We start from the raw sequence: 14818 nt of genomic DNA, 5'->3' as shown, positions 1-14818 counted from the left end.
AGGCTCCCTGAGCCCAACATGGGGCTCGATCCCAGGACCCTGGGATCATGACCTGAGCTGAAGGCAGATACTTGACCGACTGAGCCACCCAGGCACCCCAAAATAGGACATTTTTGAAGGCCTAGATCTTGGGACTTCTAAAAACAAGGGCCTGTTTACTGGGGATTGCCGAGGAAAAAGGAGGTGAGCATTTGCTTCCTTCTTGGTAATGTGTCAGACAATGCTAGAACACTAACAGGTACGAGCTACCTTGGTCACCTGGGAGGGAGGCCACTGGGGTTCTCACTCCCTAAGCAGATAACTGGAGTAGACAGAGCTTACCTCCCCTATATTTAGCATCTCCACTAGGGCTTTCTTTTCAAGCAGCAGGATATATCTGAGGAGCTTGGGGGTAAAGTTATTACTCCACATCATGACTGAAAGTAGGATAAAGCCATCTGATTTACTCCTTTCTTCCATATGGCAGCAAAATGGAGAATACCATTTGTCATAGAGGTGGGACAGCCAGTAAGTGTAGAGGGACAACAGATGATAAGTTCTTCACGGCAGTGAGACCAGTTGGCCTCTACCTTCTCAGTTTCTACTTCACTGCCAAAACCACAACACAAGCTAGAGTTAGAAGAGCAACTCCGTCTCTCTGTGGGGCTCCAGAGAGAAAAGGGCCACAAGCGAGCACAGCTCTGGCCAAGCTGGAGAGCAGGACAGAGGATGAGCAGCAGCTCTGGCAAGACCCTCAGCTGACCACACAGCCAGATCCGCCCTCAGCTGACCACACAGCCAGGTCCGCCCTCAAGCTGTCACCATATCCTGCAGGCAGCAGAGGCAAACTGGGGCCCTGGAAAATGACCTACAATGAAAATGGACTGGTGGTTTCTGGGGCCCATGCTGCCCTCCACCCGCCTCTGCTGACTCTCCCACAAAAGCAACAGTCTGCTGAAACCCCGCAGTCACGCGGAGATGTGAGCATAGTCAGCTTGGAGTCTTCTTTTTTCTCTTCGGTTTTCCAGATTTTCTACAATTCCTTTGATAGTCACAGAAAAATCATTTTCCAGAGCCAGCTGATGACCACACACTGAGGAGGTTGTTGGCTCTCACCCATCAGACTCTCCCTGGCTTGTCCCAGGGCAACATTTCAGTGCCAGAGGGACACAGTGGGGGACCTGGTTTTCATAGTCAGCTCCTCAGTACACCCACTTCCCTGAGCTTTGACAGGAGGGCAGAGGCTGTATGGGAAGAGCACACCTTCAGAAACGGCAGGAAATTGTCAAAATTCCTGCTCAGTAGAGGAGCTGGAGCTCTGGCTCACATAGTACCAGGTAAGTCCCAAGCGCAACCCAGAGCACACACCCAGAAAACCCTCCTGCTCAGCACAGTGACACTGGCTCAGCACATCTCCAACTGACTGGAGATTCTTCCATGACCCAAGACAGGTCTGGTAGTGAACAGAGGACAGGACCTTAGAAACCAGACCTCTGGAGTCTCAAACCCTCCAGAGACATACAACAAGGCCTGGGGTGAGGAGAACACACTTTGCTGTTATCACCCATCCAGTCCTGAGAGACAGCCTGGAGCACTCTACACTGGGAACCTCTTTGGCAACATTTGACACTCCCTTCCTGCCTCCCGAAGAGAAGCTCCTGAAGAGTTTTAAAGTGACAGGAACACTTTGCAGCAGGGCTCCAGAGACAACATGCCAGACTCTTGAAGTCTCAGACACTCCAGCCTAATTCAGGACTGTGGGTCTCGGATTTCACCCCACATCTCAAGTTCCCTATCAGAAGAGGAGAGGTTGGACTAAAGGGCTCCTAAGATCCTTCCCTGGTCTGACCTAGAGACTTCAATCCTTGGCAGAATAATGTCTGGATACTGTTACAAATGTGCTGTACCCAGATGCAAGCCCAAGATGGCGTAGACCCTGAAATGGCAATCAAAAAGCCACCAAGAAGACATCAAAAGAAAAGGAAATTACAGACCAATATACTTTATAGATGCAAAAATCCTCAACAAAATTGTAGCAAACCAAATCCAACAATGTATTAAAAGGATTACACACCATGACCAAGCGGGATTTATCCCATGAAGGCAAGGGTGGTTCAACATTAAGAAAATCAACCAATATAATAAACCACATTAATAGAACTAAGGAAAAACACTCATATGATCATCTCAATTGATCCAGGAAAAAACAAAATTCAACACTCCTTCATTATACAAGCACACAGAAAAGTAGGAATAAAAGAGAACTTTCTCAACATGATAAAGGCTATTTATGAAAACCCAATGGTGAGAGGCTGAAAGCTTTTCCCCTAAGATTAGAATAAAACAAGTATGCCCACCTTTCACCACTACTATTCAACATTGCACTGGAAGTCCTAGCTAGAGCAATCAGTCAATAAAAAGAAATAAAAGGCATTCAAATAAGAAAAGGATAAGTAAATCTATCTCTATTTGCAGATGACATGATCTTGTAAAAAATAAAAAATCTTAAAAAGATCTTATAAAAAATCCCCAACAGTTCACAGAAAGCTGTTACAGGATATAAGATCAACACACACAAAACAGATGTTTCTATACACTAACACTGAACAATCTAAAGAGGAAATTAAAAAAAGAATTCCATTTATAATATAGCATCAAACAAGTAAAATACTTAGGAATAAATTTAGCCAAGGAAGCAAGACTCCTACACTAAAAACTATAAAACAGTGCTAAAGGAAATTAAATTAAAGAAGACACAAATAAATGGAAAGACATCATGTGTTCATGGATTGGAAGACTTAATATTGTTAAGATAAAGAGTATTGCGAATACTCTCCAAATTGACCCCAAAAGTCAATGCAATCCCTACCAAAATTCCATAGTGTTTTTTGCAGAAATGGAGAAGTCAATCTTCAAAATCATATGAATATGCAAGGGACCCCAAGTAGCTAAAACAATCTTGAAAAAGGAAGAACAAAGTTAAAGGATTCACACTTCCTGATTTTAGAACTTACTAGAATACTACAGTAATCAAAACAGTGTGGTACTGGCATAAGGTAGATGCATAGACAAATGGAAGAGAATTTAAATAGAATTAAATATAAATAGAATTAAATATAAATAGAATTTATTTATTTTTTAAGATTTCATTTATTTATTTGACAGAGAGGGAACACAAGCAGGGGGAGTGGGAGAGGGAGAAGCAGGCTTCCCGCGGAGCAGGGAGCCCGATGTGGGGCTCAATCCCAGGACCCTGGGATCATGACCTGAGCCGAAGGCAGATGCTTAACGACTGAGCCACCCAGGCGCCCCTAAATAGAATTTATATCCAGATATAAACCCATATCTATCACCAAATTACTTTCAACAAGGGTGCTAAGTCCATTCAACGGGGAAAGAACTATCTTTTCAACAACTGGTGCCAGGGGGCACCTGGGTGGCTCAGTTGGTGAAGCATCTGACTCCTGATTTAGGAGTCATGATCTCAGGGTTGTGGGATGGAGCCCCACCTCAGGCTCCACACTGGGCTGGGACCCTGCTTGGGATTCTCGTTCCCTCTCCCTCTGCCCCTCCCCCATTCTCGGGGGGGGGGAACACAATTGGTGCTAGGACAACTGGACTTCTACATGCAATGAATGAAGCTGAACCCCTCCTCCATACCATATGTAAAAATTAACAAAAATCGATCAACAATCTAAATTTAAGAGCCAAAAACTATAAAATTCTTAGAAGAAAACAGGGAAAAGCTTCATGACCTTGGGTCTGGCCATGGATTCTTAGACAAGACGCGGAAAACATGAGCAACAAAAGAAAAAAATAGATAAACTGGATTTCATCAAAATTAAAACTTTTAGGGCGCCTGGCTGGCTCAGTCAGTACAGCACACAACTCTTGATCTCAGGGTTGTGAGTTCAAGCCCCACATTAGGCGTGGAGCCTACTTAAAAAAAATTTTTTTTCATTAAAAAAAATTAAAACTTTTGTGCATCAAAAAACATCAAGAAAGTGAAAAAGATAACCTAGAAAATAGGAGAAAATATTTGCAAATCACTTATCTGATAAGGGTTTAATACCCAAAATATAAAGAGGGACTCAAGGGGCACGTGGGTGGCTCAGTTGGTTAAGCGACTGACTCTTAATTTCAGCTCAGGTCATGATCTCAGGGTCATGAGATGGAGCCCTGTGTGGAGCTGTGTTCTGTACTCAGCAGGGAGTCTGCTTCTTTCCCTCTCCCTCTGCCCCTACCCCGCTTCACATGCTCGTGCACTTTCTAAAATAAACAAATCTTAAAAAAAAAAGGGTGGGTGGGAGGATGGGTTAGCCTGGTGATGGGTATTAAAGAGGGCACGTTCTGCATGGAGCACTGGGTGTTATACGCAAACAATGAATCATGGAACACTACATCAAAAACTAATGATGTAATGTATGGTGATTAACATAACATAACATAATAATAATAAAAAAAAAAGAGGGACTCAAACAAATACTTCTATGCCAATGTTCACTTCTATGCACCATTATTCACAACAGCCAACAGATGGGGATAAAAAACCCAAGTGTCCATCAACAGATGAACAGATAAACAAAATGTGGTACATACGTACAGCCATAAAAAGGAATGGTTCTGATACATATCACAGCATAAACCTTGAAAACATTATGCTAAGTGAAATAAACAAGACATAAACGGACAATACTGTACGATTCCAGTAATATGAAATATCTAGAATAGGCAAGTTCATAAAAACAGAAGGTTACCAGGGGCTGGGAGGAGGAGGAAATAGGGAATTATTGCTTAATGGGTACAGAGTTTCTGTTTGGGTGATGAAAAAGTTTTGGAAAATAGATAGTGGTAATGGTTGCATAAGACTGTGAATGTAATTAATACCAATGAATTGTACATTTAAAATTGTTAAAATAACACATTTTATGTCATATATATATATGTGTGTGGTATGATACATATGTCATATATGTATATATATCATACCATACACACACACACACACACACACGCGCACACAGTCACCAAGAACACCCCCAGGGCCCTGCATGCCAGCATTAGCCTCATCTGGCTTTTCCAGATGAGACAAGGAAACCTTGGCACACAGCACAGTGGAAAGCATCAGAGTATTCTGGCCTCATGTCAGGGCCAGAAGAAAGAAGTCCTTCACCATAAGCAAACAGCAGATGACAAGAGCGAAAAACACACACCTAGCTCTTTTTTATTTTCTATCAATTTCATCTTAGAAAGTGGATTTTACAGGCTGGCAAGCCCCCAGGCACTTTTAATAAATACTGCTTAAGATATATGAACCAATGACCATGGGACCTGAACTTTTTTTTTTTAAGGTTTTATTTATTTGTCAGACAGAGAGAGAGAGAGAGAGCGCGCGCACACAAGCAGGGGTAGTGGCAGGCAGAGAGAGAAGCAGGCTCCCTGCGGAGCGAGGAGCCCAATGTGGGACTCGATCCCAGGACCCCGAGATCACGACCCGAGCCACAACCAAGATGGGACGCTCAACCAACCAAGCCATCCAGGTGCCCCTTCTCTGCTTTTTTATTTTTTTTATTTTTATTATTTTTTTTTTTTCTAAAGATTTTATTTATTTGACAGAGAGAAAGCCAGAGAGGGAACACAAGCAGGGGAGAGGGAGAGGGAGAAGCAGGCTTCCCGCCGAGCAGGGAGCCCGATGCAGGGCTCGATCCCAGGACCCTGGGACCATGACCTGAGCCGAAGGCAGACGCTTAACGACTGAGCCACCCAGGCGCCCCCCTTCTCTGCTTTTTTAAATGTACACTGTGTCAGGTATTGAAAAATCCTATGTATTACTTACATTTTGGCCAAAAAAAAAAAAAAGCAAATATAACTACTAATAAAATCCTGGCACAACAGCTGTTATTAAAAGAGAACATTCTGGGGCGCCTGGGTGGCTCAGTTGGTTAAGCAACTGCCTTCGGCTCAGGTCATGATCCTGGAGTCCCTGGATCGAGTCCCGCATCGGGCTCCCTGCTCGGCAGGGAGTCTGCTTCTCCCTCTGACCCTCCCCCCTCTCATGTACTCGCTCTCTCTCATTCTCTCTCTCTCAAAATAAATAAATAAAATCTTAAAAAATAATAAAATAAAATAAAATAAAAGAGAACATTCTATAAAATAGCCTATGTCAATTTCAGATACATGGCTTTGTAAACTGGATTATAACCTGTTCTACCCAGCAAACCATCACCTCTGCTTCTTTCCTTTTGGTTCAGCTCCACCTCAGCAATGTCCTCCAGAAGAGATGAGCTGAGCCCTTAGACCACCTAGGCACAACTGCCTTTCTCCTCTCTCCATTGGTTCTCATCTTCCATCTTCCAACTGCCTCCGCCCCTCTGACCAAAAAATAGCAGCTGCCTGCTGCAATGCACATTAAGAAAATTTCTGGGGCTCTGTCTGGATAAGGATGAGCACTGTTATCAATCAGTAACATGTGCCACGGAAGTTGAGCAGGCAGATGAGGTATCTGAGCCTTGACACTTGACATCCCCATAACCTAAAATAAACTTCTCTGGAATCCCAGGCCACCCCTAAGGTCCAAGAGGTAGGAGAGGAAGAGAGAACAAGAGGGGTGCAAAAGACTTACCCAGCCCCTCCCCCACTTCCCTACACAGTCCAGAGCTATTCTTTCTGGCCTCTTCATGATAGAGGGGCTGGATTCTGTTCCATCACCAAGTTCTCCAGCCTCATTTCCAGCAATAAAGCCATGACCTCACATTTCAACAAAACGCCAGGATCCTGGAGCTACAGAGACATTTCATATGGATTTTGAGCAGTTTCTGGAGAGGAAGAGTGACATCTTTGCCTTTAGACATAGTGTTATCCACCCCTCTCCCAGTATCAGTCCTTTCTTTCCAATTTGACCCTGACCACGGAGACCCACACAGGGAACCTTGATTCTTTCCCAATGGCCCCAGAATAGGATGACACACCATGCTTGCCATGCAGAGCTACTGAGTCCATCCTCCTGCGCTCTACCCTGATGAGCTCCTGCTTCCCCTCTAACAGGGAATCTCCCTTACATGGTGACCCATTTAGGGAAAAGAACAAACATTCCAGGGGTCCCTGGGTGGCTCAGTCGTTAAGCATCTGCCTTCAGCTCAGGTCATGATCCCAGGGTCCTGGGATAGAGCCCGGCATCAGGCTCCCTGCTTGGCGGGAAGCCTGCTTCTCCCTCTCCCACTCCCCCTGCTTCTGTTCCCTCTCTTGCTATGTCTCTCTCTGTCAAATAAAGAAAGAAAGAAAGAAAATCTTTTGAAAACAAACATTCCAGAAAACACAAAAACAATGAGGGCAGGAATTGGGGAGAAGGGATATGCAGTGAATTTTAGGAATTTCTCCAGAGGCTGATGCTCGATTAAGGAAGTCCCCAGTTACAAAGAAGGAAGTCATACTTCTCACTCTCAGCTCCCAGCTTGGAGCCTGGGGGGTGACACACAGTGAGCAAGGAGGTCCCAGGGAAGCCCAGACGTGCTCAGTGCAGGAACAAGTCCTTCCAGAAAAGTGGAATCATGTGGACTTCAGTACTCTCACCCTGTATCAGAGCTACACCACAGTAAGCCCAGCTAGACCTGGGCTTTAACCCCCAACACAAGTAAGCAATACAAACACTCCAAGATGTTCCAGAGTCCAAATACTCCATGTCTCCAGAAATAGTGCAATGTGTTTCCAGGGAGAGATGCAGCCCACAGCTCAGCATCTGCCCGTGATGCCATTAGAATTGGAGGGCAGTCAGGAAGAACAGGGCACAACCACCATCTGTATCTGCCTTGGGCAAAGACAGAACCTACTTCTCAGGGCAGGCAGGACAAAGCCTTCCCCAGGTCCACAGATGAGCACCTACTTCTCAATGGCACTGCACAATGCACAGACTGGAGCAAGGGAACCCAGGGTGAGGGGCCAGCCACATGCTGTCTCTAGGCTGGAGGGCCTGAGCTCAAGTTGCTCTCCAGATCAGGAACATGGCAGGTGAGATCTTGATTGAGTGAGTGGCTCTCTGGGTCTCCATGGGAAATTATGGACAGAGTTGTCTTTTAGGTGGAACTTGGAAAAAACCAAGCACAGGCCGAGTCCTTTCACCCCCAGGAAGCCTCTCTGGCCACCAGTCTTCAACATCCCTCCTCTATATCTTACCATACAGGAGAAAGACCAGCCAAGAGAGAGAAGACATATGCTTTGGGAAAACCATGCCTAGAGCGTGGGACCTAAAGCTACTGGCCCACACTAGACAGGGCTCTCAGCCTGAGAAGCTGACTGAACCAGAGCAGCAATCTCTTCTGCCCTATCCACTCTCAGAAATGTGGGCAGATCCAAAATCCTCAAACACTGCTACTGCCCTCTGGATAAAGGCCATGCTCCTTGGCCAAAGCCATACAAGGTATTTCCAATCTGGCCCTTGCCTACCTCATGTTCTGTGCTCCTCATCTTTTTATACACTACTCCTTCTGCCCAGAGCATCTGCTTCTCAATAAAGTGAAAACCTGGAACCCTCTAATTCATCCTTCCACATTTAGCATCATCACCTCTTCTGTGAAGGTTTCCCCAAACTTTCAGGTACAGGAGGAAGACCAACCTCTGGGCCACCCCTGGGTAAAGCGCACACTATGGACTGGCCTTTTCTACACCACCCTGTAAGGCTGTATGTGTAGGCATATCTGCCTCCTCTCTAGATGAGCCTCATGCCTGTGCTCCTAAGGCCCAGCCTGGCATTGGGACTAAACTATGGGTACCTCACTGTGGTGTACAGAATTAATGAAGAGTGCTTTGCTGCCTGGCCAAAGGAAGTCAGCTTGCAAGTTCAAGCAAAGGTAGACTAGCTGTGGCCAGGGCCTGGGCCTGGGCACCAGCTACAGAGAAGAGCCCCCCGCCCAACTCCATCCAGTGCTCCAGCCCAGGCTTGCTGTTCTTGGGTAGAGCCACCCATCACATGTCAGGAGGCTGCTGCCGCCGGGATGATGTTACAGTCTATTTTGAGGGTCACACTGGAGCATCTGTCAGCCTGGCCAGCCACACCCTCCGTGTGTCATCACTAAGAGCTGGGGACACCCACAGGTCCACAAACTCTGCCTGAGCAAGTCATTTCCCCTAGGGACCCTCAGCTTCAGGGTCTCCACTGGCTTTCTAACAAGATCAACGCGGATGCCCTTATCTCTTGGCACCCCTGGCAGGGCTCTGATGTCTCCTCACCCCGCCAGACTCAACTCCTGACGTTCCCAGCTCTGGTGACTCGGCAAAATGCAGCTGAAGTCCATCAGCTTGTACCAAGCTCTTAGCTCAAATGTAGCTCCTCCTGCTTTAGCTCTCTCTTATATTTAAGGAGTGCCCAGAGGGCCAGCACCCTGACTTCAAGCCAGTTACCAACCAGACTCATTTTAGGTCCAACAGGTATCACCTACTGAGAAACTCCTACTCATCCCTCAAAACCAAACCCACACTCTGCCTCCTCTTGCAGAGAATATTTCAGTCTACTCTCTGCTGAGTGGCTGAAGGCTTCCTGAGAACAAAGCTGGCCTGTGCTGGCTTTACCTTTATTCTCCCTGCACCCAGCCTGGCACACAGTAGGTATGAATAAATACTCCATGAACCCCTGAAATGAAACTTTCTAACTAGACTAGATTAGTATGTTCTTCTACAAAAGCCATCATCAGAACAAAGGCCTTTCTAGAAAATGACATTGATATCCGGGTTCATAAACACCTTTTACAAATGTACTTAAATCTACAGAAAAACAAGTTTACAGATTCAGTAAATCAAGCCCAGTACAGAGTATGCCACATTTCTCTGGGCCCACTCAGCACTAAACACCTTGGAGCTCTGTCTCCTAAGAACACTGTGATCTCCTAAGAATCCAACTGGACATTCCTTCACTCTACCCAGGGAATGAACTCAATGGGGAAAGGCAGCAGCAGCATGGACACATATGTCTGGAATCAGGCAAGGGCATCTAACAAGTTAGGCTACTCCACTGCAAACCCAAAGCCATGCTGCCAGAGCAGGTCACCAAACATCCTAGGGGTTCAGGACTCACTCACAAAACAGATACATTATCAGGGCACCTGGGTGGCTCCAGTCAGTTGAGTGGCTGACTCTTGATTTAGACTCAGGTCATCATCTTGGGGTCCTGGGATCAAGCCCTGCTTCAAGTCGGCTTCTGCTTCTCCCTCTCCCTCTACCCCTCCCCCACCCCAGGTCATACTTCCTCTCAACTAAATAAATAAAATCCTTTTTTTTTAAAGATTTTATTTATTTATTTGACAGAGAGAGAGAGCACAAGCAGGGAGAGCGGAGGGCAGAGGGAGAGGGAGAAGCAGGCTTCCCGCTGAGCAAGGAGCCCAATGCGGGACTCCATCCCAGGACCCTGGGATCATGACCTGAGCCGAGGGCAGACGCTTGACCGACTGAGCCACCCAGGTACCCAAATAAGATCTTTTTTAAAAAAGAGGGCGCCTGGGTGGCTCAGTCGGTCAAGCGTCTGCCTTCGGCTCAGGTCATGATCCCAGGGTCCTGGGATCGAGCACTGCATCTGGCTCTCTGCTTGGCGGGGAGCCTGCTTCTCCCTCTCCTTCTGCCTGCCGCTCTGCCTACTTGTGTGCTCTCTCTCTCTGTCAAATAAATAAATAAAACCTTTAAAAAAAAAAAAAAGATTTTTTTTTTTTTTTTTTTTTTTTTTTAAAGATTTTATTTATTTATTTGAGGGAGAGAGAATGAGAGAGAGCACATGAGAGGGGGGAGGGTCAGAGGGAGAAGCAGACTCCCTGCAGAGCAGGGAGCCCGATGCGGGACTCGATCCAGGGACTCCAGGATCATGACCTGAGCCGAAGGCAGTCGCTTAACCAACTGAGCCACCCAGGCGCCCAAAAAAAAAGATATTTTTTAAAAAAAGGACTTTCTCTCTCTCCCTCCTCCCTCTAAAACAAACCTTTAAAAAATAAATAAAATCTAAAAACAAACAAATAAAAAAAAGATACATTATCATCTGCTCCAGGCACTTTCCAGAGATGCCGTGAGGCTGGAACTAGATCATAAAGGAAAGCTGTACAACTGGTTAACACCTGGGTCATGGACCAAACCCAGGTCAGAAACACACCTCCAACACTGATGGGAAACAAAAAATGAGCTGATCATTTCCTGCCCTATAACTTCCCTTGGCCTCCTCAAAACCACATCTGACCCCCCATACTAGTATCTGGCTACATCCTAGCCATGAGACAGCTTTCAGGGATTCCATAAAGAGGCCATGAGGAGACATTCATTGACAGTGGTCAATTGAAGCAGGCCACTACAAGCATACAGGACCTGAGGCCTTGTTAAAACTGAGGTTTCCATGGGGCACCTGGGTGGCTCAGTCGTTAAGCATCTGCCTTCGGCTCAGGTCATGATCCCAGGGTCCTGGGATCGAGCCCCGCATCGGGCTCCCTGCTCCGCGGGAGGCCTGCTTCTCCCTCTCCCATTCCCCCTGCTTGTATTCCCTCTCTCGCTGTGTCTCTCTCTGTCAAATAAATAAATAAAATCTTAAATAAATAAATAAATTAATTAATTAAAAAAAAAAAAACCTGAGGTTTCCAGGGGCACCTGGGTGGCTCAGTCGTTAAGCATCTGCCTTCGGCTCAGGTCATGATACCAGGGTCCTGGGATCGAGCCCCGCGTCGGGCTCCCTGCTCTGCGGGAAGCCTGCTTCTCCCTCTCCTATTTCCCCTGCTTGTGCTCCCTCTCTCTCTGTCTCTGTCAAATAAATAAATAAATAAGGTTTCCAGGTCAGCCTAATGGCTGTATTTACCACGTATAAAAATGCTGGGTATAGAAGCTGGGAGAAGATGCCCAACTTTCTTTAAATTTGCAGACAAAAACTACAGTAAGGACAACTAACAAGACACAGGGCCTCTTCCAGCAAGATCCACTTACAACTGAAATGTGAAAAGCCAGTTGAAGGAATCTAGGTCTCTACATTTAAACACTCCCCTTCTGAAAAAGTGTTCTCTTTTCTCACTAGCTCAGCAGTTATCTATGATTAGGACTACAGAGAAAACAATTGATTTTCCTCCCTAAAATCTAAGAAATGCCCCTCAGTCTCTTTGGCAGTATGAGACTCCAGCCACTCCCACTTCAGTCTCTACCAAAACTATTTTTGCACTGTTTGTTTTAAGAGGCCATTCTCATTCACACTAGTTCAAGCACATTATATGTATATACGTGCTTTGATCAGATGGTGGGAAGGGAAAATAGAAACTTTAAAGCCCTCCAATAATATGTTTCCTATCTGTAAATTAAGTAGATAGGAATAAAAGTGAAAAGATATTGTAATAGCATGCCATGATCAGAATTTCAGAATCATCGGATTCTGGGGTTAAAGGCAGCTGAGGTGCTGGCCTAGCTCCCCATAGTACAGACAGAGATTGAAGCTGCACCATCTACCCATGGCCACACAACCGTCCCAGGCAAGGATGATACAACTTCACTGAGGAAGCAGGCAGATCTCCAACTATAGCAGTCCTCCCCCAGCACAGCCCCTTGGCTGGGCATTTTGCATGCACCACAAGAGGGACAGTCCCTAAGACAGAGGAAGTACTTTGAATACTCAAGAATACATATTCAGGGTTGGCACGAAGGTCACTGGTGTAGCTGGCAAACTTCCCACATCAGACCTAAGGTCTGATGAGGAAAGCCTTTCCAAGACAGCTGAAATCATGTTATTTCATAAGTTAAACACCTGGCTTTGTCACAATCAATGGGGAAAAGGGAGACTAGGAGAAAAAGGAAAAAAAAAAAGAGAAATCTCCCCCTCTGACTTCCGGGTGTCTGCTTAGATCACCCTAAAATAAGGAGCCTCCCTAATGCTGACTTTAATGAGGACCTTCTTAAAGCTGGTCCAACTGGTGTTCAAGTCCCTGGACTGAAAAACAAGTTTATGAGCAGCAAGGTCACCTGATTCTGACCATGTGCATGCTGTTTACCCTGAGATGACAGGCCAGTGGCTGCCACAGCTGTGATGAATGCTGTGAAGACTCTACTATCCCTTTGAAGCCTACAGGGGCCTCTATGTGACTAAATGCCATAAAAAAGAACCCTGAATGCAGCAAAAGTGTGAAAGGAGGGAAGTCACAAATGCCACAGGACAGAGGGGTAAATCCATTCTGGACACTGAATTGTTAATGTAAACTTGTTACTTGTTTCCCTGACCTGTGAGGTATCTCATTACATAATCACTAAAGAGAAGTCTTGTCCTCTACCCGCAATGCACCTACTTGCCATCAAGGGCTGCTGCTTAGACCAGGCCATGGCCACAGTCAGGTAACAGAGGCAGCCCCACTATTCAACCCTCTGCAGCCCAGACCCATGCAGCTCAGCAGCTCACATCAGTCACAAGTGTCAGCCAGGAGACCTCGGACTCTGACCACAAGAAAAAGCTCAGTGCTGGGGAAAAGAAGGTGGTAAGAAGGGGCTTACCCATCTCTTCCTTTGCTGACAATCTTCACCTCAAAGTAATAAATGCCACAGGCAGCAGGTATGGGGTGGGTGGCACGCACTGAGGCAGCATCTTTGTGATTTTTGCCATGACCTAATAAGAGAGAGCAAGGAAGAAATTTCAGCAGAAAGAAATTCAGATAAAATCCTCGTTCTTTTCTGCTCCATGGCAACTTCACCCCTTCATGGCCAGAGGAAGCCCTTACATTGTTCGAGGAATAACTAAACAACAACTGAGCAAACACATAAACCTCCCCACCTTTGGCTCACCTCCTCCTGTGAATAGCAGCCCTGCCAGAGACACTTTCTCCCATACAAACTAAAGGAGGGTACAGGCAATGTGGATCCATCTGAGAGATTCCCAAGTGCTGCTGGCAGTCTCTCCAGAACACAGAGAGCCCACCTGGGAGATCAGGGGAGGAGGAGGCAGATCTGGAAGTCCACCCCCCTCAACTTTAGTAAAGAACTCCAAGCTCTGTCTGTGATATCTGGCAGGTGAGCAAGCCCATGGGCCTCTGGCTAATGAAGGGGATGTGACCACCCCCTTCTTCTGACACTCCCAAAACTAAGCAGTGATGAAAGGCCCAACTGGAATTGGAGCTATCCCAGGATAAGCAAGAAGGTCCTCGGGTGGAAGGTCCAGCCCAGCACTGGGTTTGGACACCTGTTGCAGTTCTCTTGACATCGGGTGTCTCAGGGCACAGCAGTCTAGGCAGTAGACCCTCGGCCTGGTCAACCTCAAAACCTTGGACACCCCGCAGGGGCCAAGGCCTAACCCGGAGCACCCAGGCCGGGGAAAGGACGTGATGGGGCAGGGGCCCGGCATCACAGCCGCCCGGCAGATGCTCTGGTCTTCCCCTCCACCCCCCTAGGCCAAACAGGCCGATACCTTTGTAGTGGACGCGGAGGTTGCCCTGGGAGAGGCCGATGTAGTTGTACTTGTCCTTGGGGCTCCAAGAGCGCGGCAGTGGCGTCTCATGCTGGTTGACCGCGGGGTACAGGCGCTGAAGGCGCCGGCTCAGCTCCTGCTCCCCCGGGGACGGCAGCCCGCCCCCAGCGCCCCCGCCAGAGGAATCTCCAGCCTGCGGGCTCCCAGCTCCCGGGTCCGCCGTCGCCGCCGCCATCTTGGAGGGAGCTGCTATTGTGTCACTGGGGGCGGGGAGGAGCGGGACCAGAGCCTCCACGCTCAGCCAATGGCTGACGAGCCTACCGAGGCAGCAGGGAAACCGAGTCCGAGTCCGACACCTCTCTTTGGACACTGCCACACCTCGCCACATTTCGGACTCCATATCCCACAATGCAGAGCTCCCCAGAGGCGGGACAACCCGGGCTCGTACGGAAC

General features: G+C 47.1%; 1 protein-coding gene across 1 annotated transcript in view; it reads right to left on the bottom strand.

The window, feature by feature from the left end:
* RANBP10 (RAN binding protein 10) overlaps window positions 1-14636 on the bottom strand; it is a 64631-nt gene extending 49995 nt beyond the window's left edge. The window contains exons 1-2 of the mRNA XM_036115035.2: window positions 14366-14636; window positions 13459-13570 (exon numbers count right to left, since the gene is read on the bottom strand). Coding sequence (XP_035970928.2) covers window positions 13459-13570; window positions 14366-14600 — 347 coding nt within the window. The 5' untranslated portion in view covers window positions 14601-14636. The remainder of the gene's footprint in view (window positions 1-13458; window positions 13571-14365) is intronic.
* Window positions 14637-14818: the final 182 nt, after the last annotated feature.

This window comes from Halichoerus grypus, chromosome 15 (genome assembly GCF_964656455.1).
Source record: "Halichoerus grypus chromosome 15, mHalGry1.hap1.1, whole genome shotgun sequence".
NCBI classification, from domain to species: Eukaryota; Metazoa; Chordata; class Mammalia; order Carnivora; family Phocidae; genus Halichoerus; species Halichoerus grypus.
The sequence above is the reverse complement of the archived record's forward strand: the minus strand, read 5'-3'. Positions and strand labels throughout refer to the sequence as shown.